Source organism: Siniperca chuatsi, linkage group LG5 (genome assembly GCF_020085105.1).
Source record: "Siniperca chuatsi isolate FFG_IHB_CAS linkage group LG5, ASM2008510v1, whole genome shotgun sequence".
Taxonomy (NCBI): Eukaryota; Metazoa; Chordata; class Actinopteri; order Centrarchiformes; family Sinipercidae; genus Siniperca; species Siniperca chuatsi.
Genome location: NC_058046.1, coordinates 22,565,143 through 22,579,741, shown reverse-complemented (window position 1 = coordinate 22,579,741; position 14,599 = coordinate 22,565,143). Strand labels below are relative to the sequence as shown.

At 41.7% G+C, this 14,599-nt stretch overlaps 1 protein-coding gene across 2 annotated transcripts in view; it reads left to right on the top strand.

Moving 5' to 3' along the window:
* ptch1 (patched 1) overlaps positions 1-14,599 on the top strand; it is a 53,536-nt gene that overhangs the window by 19,028 nt on the left and 19,909 nt on the right. For both annotated transcript variants that reach the window (XM_044196134.1, XM_044196133.1), the window contains exons 4-14: positions 223-292; positions 467-558; positions 2,011-2,209; positions 2,360-2,481; positions 5,212-5,359; positions 7,355-7,486; positions 7,703-7,858; positions 8,451-8,549; positions 9,776-9,901; positions 12,635-12,753; positions 13,380-14,061. In XM_044196134.1, coding sequence (XP_044052069.1) covers positions 223-292; positions 467-558; positions 2,011-2,209; positions 2,360-2,481; positions 5,212-5,359; positions 7,355-7,486; positions 7,703-7,858; positions 8,451-8,549; positions 9,776-9,901; positions 12,635-12,753; positions 13,380-14,061 — 1,945 coding nt within the window. The remainder of the gene's footprint in view (positions 1-222; positions 293-466; positions 559-2,010; positions 2,210-2,359; positions 2,482-5,211; positions 5,360-7,354; positions 7,487-7,702; positions 7,859-8,450; positions 8,550-9,775; positions 9,902-12,634; positions 12,754-13,379; positions 14,062-14,599) is intronic.

The following is a 14,599-nucleotide window of genomic DNA, read 5'->3' as shown; positions in this document are numbered from 1 at the left end:
ATAATGTTCATTTTCTGTTGACACTGTGTCACAAAGTCAGCTGTATCTTTGAGTTAGTAGTTTCTGGTGTTGTTGTATTGCACTGAATTTCTCTATATAATCTGCTATGTCTGATATTTTGTCCATCCCATCTATGTCCATGTATACAATATATACAGATATACAGCATATCTGTATATCTAGCAGTCCATCATAATGAAACTCTTTTGTTCTCCTTTTCAGACAATGGAAATTAGAACACTTATGCTACAAATCAGGAGAACTAGTCACAGAAACTCATTATATGGATCAGGTAAGATGCAAATGGTTCAGTATGACAATTTTGTCATTTGTATTTTGACTTTCACTGGATCATATTGAAACATTACCAGTACAATCTGTATGGTTTTTTGTCTCGGATGCCTTTCTCTATATACACTTCCTGTTTTCAATGTGCGTCAATCCTGCTGTGTGTTTGTCCAACTAGCTCATAGAAAAGCTACATCCCTGCCTCATCATCACCCCTTTGGACTGTTTCTGGGAGGGAGCCAAGCTCCAGTCTGGAATGGTCTATCTCCCGTAAGTACACAAAACTCTTTTTTATTAGACAGAATCTGTATTTTATGATGTGTCAGTACAATCACAACATGCCAACACAGCATATCATTAGATTGACCAATCTCTTTCAAGCATACGGTCAAATGATCAAATGCTATTTTAAAAAATCCTAATTGAGCACACATTGGGCTTTCCTCACTGTGAGCAAACTGATTAAAATGATGTTTGGGGACAATAAGACCTTGGAACACTGAGCTCATGAGTGCTAGTTATGGAATTAGTGTATATGGTAACAGTTTTTTCAGTTTGTTTTTAAGACAGAGTGAGCGAGAAGGAGATCTGGATCTCTGGATCTTGTTTTTACCCCTTTAGTACAGGCTGCCCAAACATGTTCAACCCATCCAAAGAGACACCACAGAGGAACAAGAGTGTGTGTGCATGTGTGTGTGTGTCCTGAACTCGTCCCCTCTGAAGGCTCTATTGTAGTGGTTGCTGGCATGCGTATCGCTGGCGATAGTTTCTCTCCAGCCTTGGGCCTCACACCATTGTCTGGCGCTTCTGTTGCTAATGGCCTGCTGCTACAGTAATACTCAGCAGACCTCTGCATGCGTGTGTGTGCATGCACATAGTGTGTGCCATTGCCATCAGTGCATATGTGTGTTTTATCGATGTGTGAAAGTGTATCAGCTTGAGTCTATGTCATCAGAGTATGTGAATGTGTGTTGCCTGTTGGCCTCAGATGGTAAATAAGGTTTTTACTATGTTCTGGTTGGGAAGCTGGGAATAATAACCCAAGCCTGGTTAAGCACATACAATGTAGTCTGAATGACAGAGAGAGAGAGAGAGATTCAGAGAAAGAGAGATTGGAATTTGTGAGGCATAGAGAGACAAGGACTGGTTTGGAGCAGGAATTCAGCACTGTGCCATTGCATGATGGGAATTGGTTTCCATTTATTGTGTTCATGTCATCTAGCAAGAAAGAGATTATTTTCTGCTCTCAAAAATGTGACTGTTTTGTGAGATAATAACACCCAAACATCTGACAAAAGCAACCAATCTAATCAGCCAAGGAATTGTACTCAACACATACTGTAAATAAAACTAATAAAACAGTCCATTAGATTCGATGTAGATGTTCTTGCGTTAAGTGTGTTTTGGCCCTCATTTCCATTTCTTATGATATGATGATATGATAACAATAACCAACTAACTAACAAGAAACACAAGTGCTTAATCAGACAGGTTATAAACAAGTTATCAGTAAGTCAGATTACCTAAACCACTTTATTTGGAGCTAAAACTCAAAGTGAGTAATGTTGGTGATAATCCACTGCATCTCCTGGCTGAATATCTCACGTAACTCAACATGAGTAACTTTTCCTTAATATACATTTCAGAAACTGAAACACAGTACCTTAAAGCATGGTTAAAGTTATGGTTAAACAGTATTCTTACTTACTTTTAACTTTGCAGAGGTAAAGACCCTCTGCAGTGGACCAACTTTGACCCTAAGGAGTTCCTTGAGGACTTGCGAAGGGCAAACTTCCCCGTGGAAGACTTTGAGGACATGTTGGAAAAAGCAGACGTCGGGCACGGCTACATGGATAGACCCTGTCTGAACCCTGCTGACCCTGACTGTCCCCTCACTGCACCAAATAAGAACTCAACTAAGGTAGGCATACATGTACTGTAGGCTCAAACTTTTGGCTCGGAATATCTGTGTAAACATACAACATTTATACGTTTTGGTAAAACATAAACTCTTTAGTTTGAGACTAACTGCTGATAGTTATTTTCTCACCTGTTGCTTTTATTGCACCAGCCATTCGACGTGGCGCGGGCCCTGAGAGGCGGCTGCCATGGTCTGTCCAGGAAGTACATGCACTGGCAGGAGGAGCTGATCGTAGGAGGGACCACCAAGAACGGCAGCGGACCCCTGCTCAGGTAACATACCCACACTTACACATACACACCCTCATAAACACTGCTGTGATCACTGCAGGGCTTATTCTGGAAAGAGTGTGTGTTTTTTGTTCTTTTATGCTCTCCGAAACGGCGCATGCAGGTGTGCGTGTGCGCTGTGTGCTGTAAATCTTGCAGTCATTAGCAGATTCCAGTGAAATCTTAGAGCTCCAGCTGTTCCTGCTCAGCTCTGGCTGCTCTGCTTGGACACTGCCCACTCATACACACACACACACACACACACACACACACACACACACACACACACATGCACAGAGTGATCTATTGCCTAGCTAGTTTGTCCAAATATACAGCGATTTGGGGTACATGGACTTAATTCCAGCACAAGCACCTGGGCAAAGCATATAGATTATGTGGTATACCTGTGGATATATGATATACACAGTTATATGTGGGCAAAAAGCCGTATGCCCTCCATAACAGAACACACTAAAATCAGTCAATTACTGTATTATATACAATTTTTATGTAAATATATAACATAAAATATACACAGGAATTAAAAACATGCACATTTTATTGAGCAATAAGAAGCTTCATTTAACAGGGGAAAGCTACACAAATTATTTAACATTTTGCTAATGGACCACTTATTTTTTGTGAAATTGCAGTTTGGAGGTGCGTGCACATGCATGTACACACAAAGGCAAACACACACATACATTCACACACATACTGGTCACAGAGTACAGTGGGGTGCGTTGTTTGTTTTGTGGTCATGTTTTTTCCTGGCAAGTTTGGGTCATTAGGGTATCTGTGCATGCCTGCCTGCCTGTGTGTGTGTGTGTGTGTGTGTATTTGTGTGTGTGTGTGCATTGGGCTGTTACTGCTGGCACTCAATTTCTACATCTTGTTTACTAACTGCCACCATTACCGCGATTATCACTGTATTACAGAGATCACATTCATAAAGAGAATGACTAGCTAAGGTCTACTCCTTTGGTTCATAAAATTTGATAATTTAAAATCACATAGACTGACTCGACTGCTGTTCTTAAGTTGCGATCCATTCCAAAGTCATTTTTAATGACTAATCAGATGTATTTCTTTAGTACCTTCCTAATGTGTGCACCTGGACTGTGCATTCTTCATTACACTAGATACCATGGCCCTCTTAAAATCTGTCAGAACATGATCAGGAATCTTGTAGACCAGATACCTATTTTATGGGATCTGGCACTTCCTTTGTCAAATCCAACTCTGGATTGTGCCCTCCAACTTCTTTGAAGATATGGACCTATATTTTTAAAGCATGTTGATTCAGCACTACATCCGTCCATAAGGCGCACAGTGGATGGAAAACAAGGTCACTGCTGTCTAGCACCATATATTTTTTTGGATGGCTTCCGTTGCCATATTATATCATTGCAAGGAATATTAGCAGTGATGCTGCCTCAGTTGCACCTGCAAGGTACCTGAACACCTGGAGAACCGAGAGGAGGATGAGAAGAACTTTGACTCTGAAGGAAAGCATGTTGGAGGAGATGAAGAGGGAAAGATAGGGAGGAGTAGGTGAGGAGTTTGGAGTGGGGGAGTTTGTTTTGGACAAATAAATATGTAAGCACACATTTCTATTGCCTTTATTAGTGTCTTTTTAATGGGTAGGAGAATGATGAGTAATGTGGTTGTGGTTATGACGATGATTGTAGTATTAGATCAATGTATAGGGAAATGCAAATTCCACATACTAGGTGCAGTACATGCTGGCAAGTGGTTTAGTGTTTTATGTCTAAATGAATGCTGTAACAATATATCGCTTACTCGATAGACAGAAAATATATGACCAACAATTCTGATAACAGTTTAACCATGTAAGTCCTTTATGGAGCTAAAATGGCATTTAATATTGCTGCTTTTTTAGGTTTTATAGCTCTGTAAATGGAATATCTTTGGGTTTTGTATAAAACAAGCATTTTAAACACTTTGGGCTCTGGAAAAATTGTTATGGACATTTTTCACAATTTTCTTTCATTTTATAGAATAAATGATTATCAGTTAATCAGAAAATAATCCACAGATCACTTGAAGTGAAAACAGTGGTTATTTGTAGCCCCAGTATAAATATTTTAGAATGGATGTTTGTGCTGTGTGGTGTGTGGCAAATGAAACAAATCCTCTGGCTGTGGGCATCTGTAATCTTGGCTCAATAGTCATATCAGATGGAACAATTTTATGCTTATGCAGCAGGCGTGCTTAACACACCATTGTTTATGATGACTGTTATCCAACGTGCTCCAGGCGCTGTGGTTTTGATGTATTTCTTTTTCTTTCTTTTTTTAAGATTCTGGCCTTTTGGTTTGATGAGTTTCTGGGATTATTCCATCTTTTCTTCTTCTCACGTCTCCCTGTTGGTTTGGTGCTCGAGACACGTGTTCAAAGCTCACCCAAGATACAGAATTTGCACTCCTTGTGCTATGGACTGAGTTTTAATAACCCGGAGTGGGAATCCAACAAAAATACTGATTGGTGTGTCTTACACATTTCAAAATCCACGTTTCAACCCTCTTTATCACTTTGTTATTTGCACAATCCAGAAAGCCAGCTCATCGCCTTGTTGATCTTCTCGTGTAAACATGATGTTGTCAGTGAAGGCTTCACTGACCTCCTCCTTTTTGTTCTCCCTGTTTCATCCTTTCCATCTTTTCCTCCCCCTTTCCTCCCTCTCACTCTGCCACCCTCCCTCCTTTCCAGTGCCCAGGCCTTACAGACCATGTTCCAGCTGATGACTCCCAAGCAGATGTTTGAGCACTTTCGGGGCTACGAGGAGGTTTCCCACATCAACTGGAATGAAGAAAAGGCTGCAGCTATACTGGAAGCCTGGCAGAGGAGATACTCTGAGGTAAGGGCCAAAGCACTCAGAAATATGAGAGAGAGAGAGAGAGAGAGAGAGAGAGAGAGAGGAAATCTACCCTAAATCCTCTACAACCGCATTGTAAATCACCGGCCGGATACAGGTGAACATGGAAAGGCCCCATCCAAAGCCCGGGCCCCTGATAGATGCTAGAACCACTGTTGGTGTGTGGTAAAGGGCTAAAGCTTTCCTCTCACTGCTCAGTAGAGAGGAGCAATAGAGCAACAGGGTGAGCATGTCTGGAATACATTAAGTGAGTGCTGGATATCGTTCCCTCTCTTTCTCTCTTGTGCTCTTGCTTTTTCTCTTTTTAACATGTACAAACACACATGCAAACACACTCAAAAGTTCACACACAATTGCTTTCCCAGCTGTGGCCCCATTGGTGGCTCATATGTGACATCATCTGGTCTTTGTTTTGGGGGCCCCAACCTCTGTTCGACACGGCCTGACCTTGTGTGTGTGTGTATGTGTGTGTATATATATATATATATATATATATATATATATATATATATATAAAAAATATATATATATATCTATATAAATATAAATATATATATATGCGTGTGTGTGCGGGATTCATCGTGTGAGGTGTGATTGTTTATTCGAATACTGTGTTTTTATCAATGGCAATAATAAATGAAGTAAAATATGCCAAATAGTGTTGCTGTGTGTTTGTGGATAGTATGTGCATGCATGTCGGTATGCGTTTGACACATGTGCAAGTTCACACGTGGGTGCTAGTGTGTGCGTGCGTGTGTGTGATCTAGTGCGTGTTTCCTAATGTGTGTCAGCCAGCATTGCTCCCCACTGAGCAGTAACTGCAGTTCAATGTTGAATCCATCTGTATGTTCTGAGATAGCGAGAGAGGGAGAGGATGGGTCATGGTACTGTCTGCAGATTCTCCCAAGTACCTCCTACAACAGCGGCAGTGCTCATTATTCAGGACTGCGATTTGTCTTTGTTTGGTTTTTTAAGACACACAGGCTGATATGTACTTATTCTACACCCAGAGACATACTGTATATTACATGTTATTTATCAAACAGGCTAGAAAACAGACTGAAAGCACAGTTTTGCCCTCATCTGAGGTGCAATTTGTATTGAATTAGTGAAATACATCTATTTTTGTAATACACATTTAAGGGAGGATCATGTAAATAGAAGAAGTTATAATGAGAAGGGTTAATACATATTCTACTGGAAATTAGGCAGTTTGCAAGGGTCAGTTATTCATGGAAAAGTGGTGCAAATTTACACTGGTATATTAAGGGAAGAATGTGGTGGGAAAGACAACATTTTATTAGCCTTTATTCTGTAGAGACCTGCACTGATTTAGTTAAAAAACAAACCTCTAAGCAGCTGCACGGTGGGAGAGTAAATGCACTCCTGCGGAATTTACATTTTTATGGGATGTATTTTATTTCTTTATAAGCAAATCTCTTCCAAATCTTTTTCATTGCCTTAGAAGTTTGTTTAAAGACTCCTTACATCTCTATAAATAATTATTGAAACAGTAATAGACATTCAAATAATATCGTCAGTCAAAGTTTAAATGCAGCCTCACTAAATGTTTTGAAATTTTATTTCAATGAATATTTCTATTTTAGCATCACTACATTTTGATTTATTTTCTGAGTCGAGTGTGAGTTTGTTTGTAGCACTTCTTCACTCACAGGTTGCACCTATGGGACAGTCTCAGTCTCTCATTGTGTAGATAGTTTCCACCTTAGATCATCAGAAGATTATTACAGATTGTGAGCATAAAGCAAAGGAAATGGGGAGCTCAAATTTACCCTGCATTTAATGCACATAAATCTGGCTCACAGTCACAAACAAACTGAACAGCACTGTTCCTTTTACCTCATTACCTGATTTGGTTCACTTCCTTACTGATTTTTCCCTTTATCTCCAGTAATTTATAATGTTGCTTTTCCTCTCTCTACTTCTCTCTATCTACCTGGTTGTCGCTCTCTCTAGGCAGTGCTGCAGAGTGTGGCAGCAAATTCGTCTCAGAAGGTCTTGTCATTCACCACCACCACTCTGGAAGATATTCTCAAGTCTTTCTCTGACGTCAGTGTCATCCGTGTGGCCAGTGGATACCTGCTGATGGTGAGAACAAAGCCAAAAGAAGGAATTATTATAATTATATTTGGTAAATGCATTTTGTTAACAACTTTGAGCAACCAAAGTCTAGGCTTAGATTGAAGAAGACAGAAACAGGATATAGTAATCAGTTAAATGATGGAGGAAAGATGTTTAATGATTGACTTACACATACAACAGGTTGATTAATAAATGGATTGCTTGTTCGATGTTTGTGCCCAGCTGGCCTATGCGTGTCTGACCATGCTGCGGTGGGACTGTGCCAAGTCTCAGGGGGCAGTAGGACTGGCGGGTGTCCTGCTAGTGACACTGTCTGTGGCAGCTGGCCTGGGACTCTGCTCTCTCCTGGGCATCTCCTTCAATGCTGCCACCACACAAGTAACTCACACACACACATGCCATGGACAGCCACTCTGGTCTGTCACTTAGTAAAGGTCAAGATCTACTGACAGAAAAGACACTAAAAATCAGCCAATTTAACCAATTATTTGTACAATCTGTCAGGCAAGATCACATTTCTTTCAGTGAACTGTTGTTTTGCAGGTCTGTATGTTGTGATTATAAGATTATATAGTCAAAATCTGCGTTTGGATTAGAATCTATGTTATAGGCTTGATTCTTTCAGGGCTACTAGGACTGTATTCCTGACTTTTGGTATCAACTAGGCTTTTTTCAACACCTTACGTTAAGGAATAGAAACATGTTTTTCTTCAAAACCTTTTTTTCATTTAACAAAAGAAGACAAAGTTCTCCAGTGTTAAATGTCTAAACACAACCATTAGTACAAGAAGTTTGCCTCAATACAATAGTCTGAAATTGGCAGAATTTTGATTTAAATCAGGAACTGTCTGATCAAAGAATACATAAACAAGATTATGGACAGTCAGTGCCAGTTTTTGATTGGTGATACTACAGCTCTTGTACTGGCCGTGTTCCTCTTTGTGGATCATGAGGTTTGTGTGTGCTACAGGTGCTACCCTTCTTGGCTCTGGGCGTTGGAGTGGATGATGTCTTCCTCCTCGCTCATGCCTTTAGTGAGACCGGACAGAACAAGAGGATCCCATTCGAGGTGAGGCAAACATCCACACTCTCACTCAACACCCGTTCTCACTCACCCTGTTCCTACTACTCTGCTGTCTTATCTCCTCCATAGAGGAATGTGTGAAAGCCTGTCTGTGCCTGTGATGTAACATCAAACAACCTATGTACCACACGCTCTGCCCGCTTATCTAAGTAATGCTTCATGCTAAATATGTTCCTTTCAAAAACAGAACTGAAATTTGTGTAAAATCTGTTTTTGTGTTTGTCTTTTCATATTTTACATTTCAAAGCTTTTGTTGTGGATTTTTAATCAATAGCTGATTATAAAGTTACCTGTATTATTTCACCTAACAACCCCAACTTTCAGATTTTCTTTAGTCTGCTTCACACACATGGATAAATACTAAGCCACTGGACTAAATACATGCTCCTGAGTGGTTCTGAAATACTTGTGAGATATGTATAATGTAGTTTATAGTGACTCAAAGTGTAGATTGTGACAGTAGCAAGAAACAGTTCGTCCCAAGCAGATCGAGGCGCATAAAGAATTAAACACAATAAGCAGAAAAAAAAGGTAGAAATCAAAGTTTACAAAAGTGTGAATAAAGTCTATATTTCTGCAGCCTCATGTGGGTATATGTGTGTGTGTGTGTGTTTTTGTGGAGCGGGAAAACTTTTCAACTCCAGAGGGGGAAAACACAGGCATGTATTTGCTTGTGTTTGTTTTCCCCTGCTTCTCTCCCCTTCTAGCATTTGTCTATATGCCTCCCTCATCCCCCAGCTTCCTTTGTGTGACTGAGATGAAAACTATCTCTCTCCTGCTTGACAAACACACACAAAGATGCACATGCCTGCAAACACTCCCTGTGTGGTCCTGCACGTCCTCAAATCTTCACACAATTGCCGCCAAACCTTCTAGGGGTGTGTGGATGCTTATCACTGCTCTGTTTGTGTGTATTTGCTAAACAAAATTGTAAAAGTCAATCAGCAGTCATTTCGCTAAAAATGCATTTGTTTTGAGGGGCAGCATATCATTATTGTCTTTCTTTCTACTTTTACCTCCATACTTCAAAGTAGACAGGCCCAGGTGGATTATCTAGGAGCACTTCAGGGCTTCAATCACTGTCAATCATATCAGTATTATAATTGTACGTGATCTCAAGTATTACACATATGCCTTTGGCTAAAATCGGATCAAAAGAGTTGAGTTTCTTTGCTTTTCCTTTCATCTACCTCTCTCTCTGTCTCTGTCAGGACCGTACGGGAGAGTGTCTGAAGAGGACAGGGGCCAGCGTGGCTCTCACCTCCATTAGTAACGTCACAGCATTCTTCATGGCAGCCCTCATCCCCATCCCGGCACTCAGAGCCTTTTCTCTACAGGTATGCCTAGTAGTGAGTGTGTTTTGTGAGTGAGGAAGTACAGTCGTGTGGGGCCTCTCTCTCACTAATAGTCCTCATTGGCTCCAGATTTCTCCAGACCGTTGTTTTATTGATTTCATTCATCAAACTGAAAGTGTGTGTGTGTGTGTGTGAAAGAGAGAGAGGCGTGCGTGTTTTGTTAAATCCATCCAGCCCTCTCCCTCCCTCTTTGAGGTTGTTTAGTGGTGGGCCCGGTGTCTGTCCAGATTGTGGCTGAGGTCCATGTAACTGAATCCCTCTACGTGTGTGTGTGTGTGTGTTCTTGCATATCCTCACGCTCATGTGTATGTGTGAGTGTGGAGAGTTGTAGTATCTGTGTGGGAGGTTTGAAAATGTGTGTGTGTGAAGAGGGGAGGGTGGTGTGTGTGTGTGTGTGGGGGGTCTCTGACTTCTCTAACATCTGTCAGTAATTATAGACGTCACCAGAACAGTTAAAACTGGGACAGAAAGAGACGTTTGTCATCCTGACAAAATGCCTCCAATAATCACTGAATTGTTAATTCATACAAACACTCACTTAATCACATGCTGTAAAGGGAAGACAATATCAGATTAAACCTTTGTTGACTCCTGTATTGAGGCTGAGTCTTTGCAGCAGTGTAAGAAAAAGAAGGATAGAGCAAGAAAGTAGAACATAAATACGGGTTGCACAAAACAGGTTTGACAGACATATCAGCTTGGTGATTGGGTCAATGTTGGATATAGCATATAGGCCAATCAAACACATGGTTGAAGACTAGTATTGATTAATACATGTATGCAATTATTTGCGGTTACGTAAGTTATAGATTGTACTGTAAGTACTGTATACACTACTGTAGTTGAGCAAAATAGTGATATTGCTCTCACTCCCCACACCCCCCTCTTTCTTACTCTCTCTCTCTCACACACACGCAGACACACACACACACACACACACACACATAGAGGGAGGCAAGATGTCGCCACAGTGAGGACAATATTAGCATGTGTGGATAGATGGCTTTAGTACAGCGAGTCTGTCAAACATGATCCATTTACCCCATGGGTATAATCCATGCAGCCTCGTTTTATACACACACATGCACACAAATACACACACTTCGAGACAGGTGCACACACACATGCACATAGTATGCATACTTTACACTTGTGGTTTTGTGACTGGTGGAGGATACCCATCTTTTATTATGGAACACACACGTACACAGACAACTGCAATCAGTGGTACTCATCTCTCAGACTTGTATCAATCCAGAGATGTGTGTGTGTGTGTGTGTGTGTGTGTGTGTGTGTGTGTGTGTGTGTGTTTCTTTATCAGCTTTAAGCACTTCCTGTGGTTGACTCCTCCATGGATTCATCTCTCTCTCTTTCTATTTCCTCCGTTATGTCTCTCACTCGCTTCCTTCCCTCAGTATGAACAAAAAAACCCAGAAATCTTGTCCAGATAACAACACGAAAACACACACAGGAACACACACATTCATGCGCAGAGGACAGATGTGATGATAAATCTCCCCACTCTGGGGTCAGCTAGCGGTCGCTATATGTGTGTGTGTGTGTGTGTGTGTGTGTGTGTGTGTGTGTGTGTGTGTTTGTGTGTGAGTGTGAGTGGAGTCATACTGTATCTGTCTGGAAGTTAGTGGGCCAATTGAGAATTAATTGTTCTACTCTACTTCCAGAGGTTTGTTCTAACTTCGTCTCTCTTTTTCTCTCACATTATTTCTCTCTGTTGACTGAGTAGTGAGCTGAGGAATGAGGGAGGGTGAGGATGTATGAGTGTGTGTGTCTGGTTGGTGTTAAGGTGTGGTTTAAGTAGGAGGCTGCACTGTTTTTTAAGTTGGCAGTAGATATGTGTGTATGTGCATTTCTTGTGTGAGTGTGTAAGGGGGTGTGTGCTGTCTGTACAGCCGCAGCGCCTGCTCATCACCTCATGCCCCGCGGGCCTCCGGCTCCTTGGGTGGTCTGGCACACACACGGTATTGTGTGTGTGTATGTGTGTGTGTGTGTGTGTGTGTGTGTGTGTGTGTGTGTGTGTGTGTGTGTGTGTAGTGGTCTGGCAACTACGCAAGATCCAGATTGTACTCTGGGCAGGGCCCCAACCTAACCCCAACCCCCACCCTCTGCTCCAGTGCACCACCTTCAAATACTTAAACACAACACTGTACTGGCTTCTATTACACACACACATGCCTCGCTTTTTCTCTGCACACTCAGTGTTTTTGTCTTGAAAGCAATTGAAAATGTGTTGAAAGACCATTTTTCCTTGACGCCATCTTATTGAGATTGTGTTATTTTAAGGTATATTTAAGGCTTCCCAGTGTTTGTGTTAAGTTAAAATAATTCTTTGAGGCTGTTCAACATCTACGCAATCATTTTGCAAATTGAAACTTGTGCATTGATGGAGATGCAGGAATATTTATGGAGAAATACCTTTCATTACATTTAATTACATTTTTACCTTAGGATTTGGAAAAAATGTCTCCTGTTTATTTTTTGTTTCCATTGGATTTTAATCTTATGAATTCACCTTTTTGAGGCCCCAGTTGCTTTAGACTTTATCCCACCAGAACTTTCTATACTGTGTGTCACCTACTCTCTCTCCTTATCAACACTTAATCAACTGTATACAGATTACTAAAAATCATTCAATAGCCCAATCCGTTTCTTTGATAAAAGTAACTTTTTCCATAAAATAATTTGTGTTTCTTGCAGGCTGCAGTGGTGGTGGTGTTTAACTTTGCCATGGTGCTGCTCATCTTCCCCGCCATCCTCAGCATGGACCTCTACCGACGAGAAGACAGACGTTTCGACATTTTCTGCTGCTTCTACAGGTGTGCACACACATACAGACATACTCAAAGAAGTTATTTAATTTCTGATGAAGGTTATTGCTCTCCTGTTCATTAATTCTTCCTTTTATATTTTCCTCTGATCTGACAATGAATAACTTTAACACACAGATATCTTCACCTTAAACCCCCTCAGTCAAAACCTAATTACTGCTTAAATTGTCTGTATCTGTCTGGCTGCTTGGTTGTTTGACTGTCTGTTTATCTGTCACAGTCTATATTAAACTTTACATCTGCCGGCCAGCCTGGGCATGCTTGTTGGCACAGCGATCATACAGATGTGCACACACACTATTAAATTCCCTTGTTGGGTCTGCTCTATATTTCATGCGGTTGGCAGAGAGAAAGAGACTATTCACAATAACATAGGGCTGATAAAAGATTTTTTATCAGATTTAATGCAGTTAATCTTTAAAATTAACATTTTTAATCAGAGACTTTTCTAGAATAGCATAACCTTGAAGGTTTCAATTTTAGAAACCAGTCCTTAACGATTTCACAAAATCTGATAATGTATCTGTTAAAATTTTCCCTGTTTAGTCTCTCCATATATTTTCTTTCACAGCAGTCCATGGTGTGACATTTTTCCACTGTCTTTCTCTCTTCAGCCCATGTGCCAATCGTGTGATCCAGATCGAGCCTCATGCATACCTGGATGGGGTGGACGGGAGTCGCTACAGTCCTCCCCCATCCTATCGCACCCCTCCTCCTTCATATCGCACACCTCCCCCGAGCTACAACAGCCCCCCTCCCTCCTACAGCAGCCATGGCTTTGCCCAGCAGACCCAAATCACCATGCAGTCCACGGTGCAGCTCAGGACAGAGTACGACCCTCGGACTCAGGCCTTCTACACCACAGCTGAGCCCAGATCCCAGATCTCTGTGCAGCCCATCAACCCAGCTCCGACTAGGAGCAACCCTAACAACGACTATTACAGCAGCAACCCCAGCGGTAGCAGGAGCAGCAGCAGCGATCATGGCAATCTCAACAACAACAACAGTGGGAGCCGAAGTAATGGGGGATCTCGAGGTTCTACCACCTTCTCCCATCATCATCCTGCACCTCCTCCTGCTGCCCCGACTTCAAGTGCTAGTTCAGTTCCTCAGGGTGATGCAGCGTCATCGACTGGCCAGAGCCCAGAGAACAACAGCTCCACACGGGACCTGTTGTCCCGGATCGGAGAAGGCTCGCTGGGCCTGCGCTGCCTGGAGCCTCCTTGCTCCCGCTGGACCCTGGCCTCTTTTGCTGAGAGACACTACGCTCCTTTCCTTCTGAAGCCCGCCACCAAGGTGAGTTTAGTTTCTGTGTGTGTGTGTGTGTGTGTGTGTGTTAGAAAAGAGCGGTAGAAAAAGAGGGGGAAAAGCTTCTGTGTGAGTTAAGAGTGTGTTTGTGCTGACTCATCCTGGTGATTATTTGAATGGGAGGGTTAGTCACCAGAGCGAATAGTAGGAGGAAATCTGGGGTGGAGGTTGTGGTCACGTCCTATCTGAGTCACATACAATCACACACACACACACACATACACTGTCTGACCTCAGTCTAGTGGGTGGCCTGTCTTCTCAAAGCCTTCCAGAACTGAAATCATCTAGTGGCCGGCTTGACATTATTATAAAATCTTGGTCTTTTCAACACACTATCAAATGTTTTTCCATATTAACAACTTGCTTCATGCACTCCTCTGATGACTTATTCCAATACTCCCAATTACTAAATGACTTAAAGGAAAATTCTGGTTTATTACAACCTGCGTCTTATTTTCTTGTTTTTGGCTGTCATGGCAACTTTGCTACTACTAATGGGGTAAGAAACACAAGTGCTCAGACAATC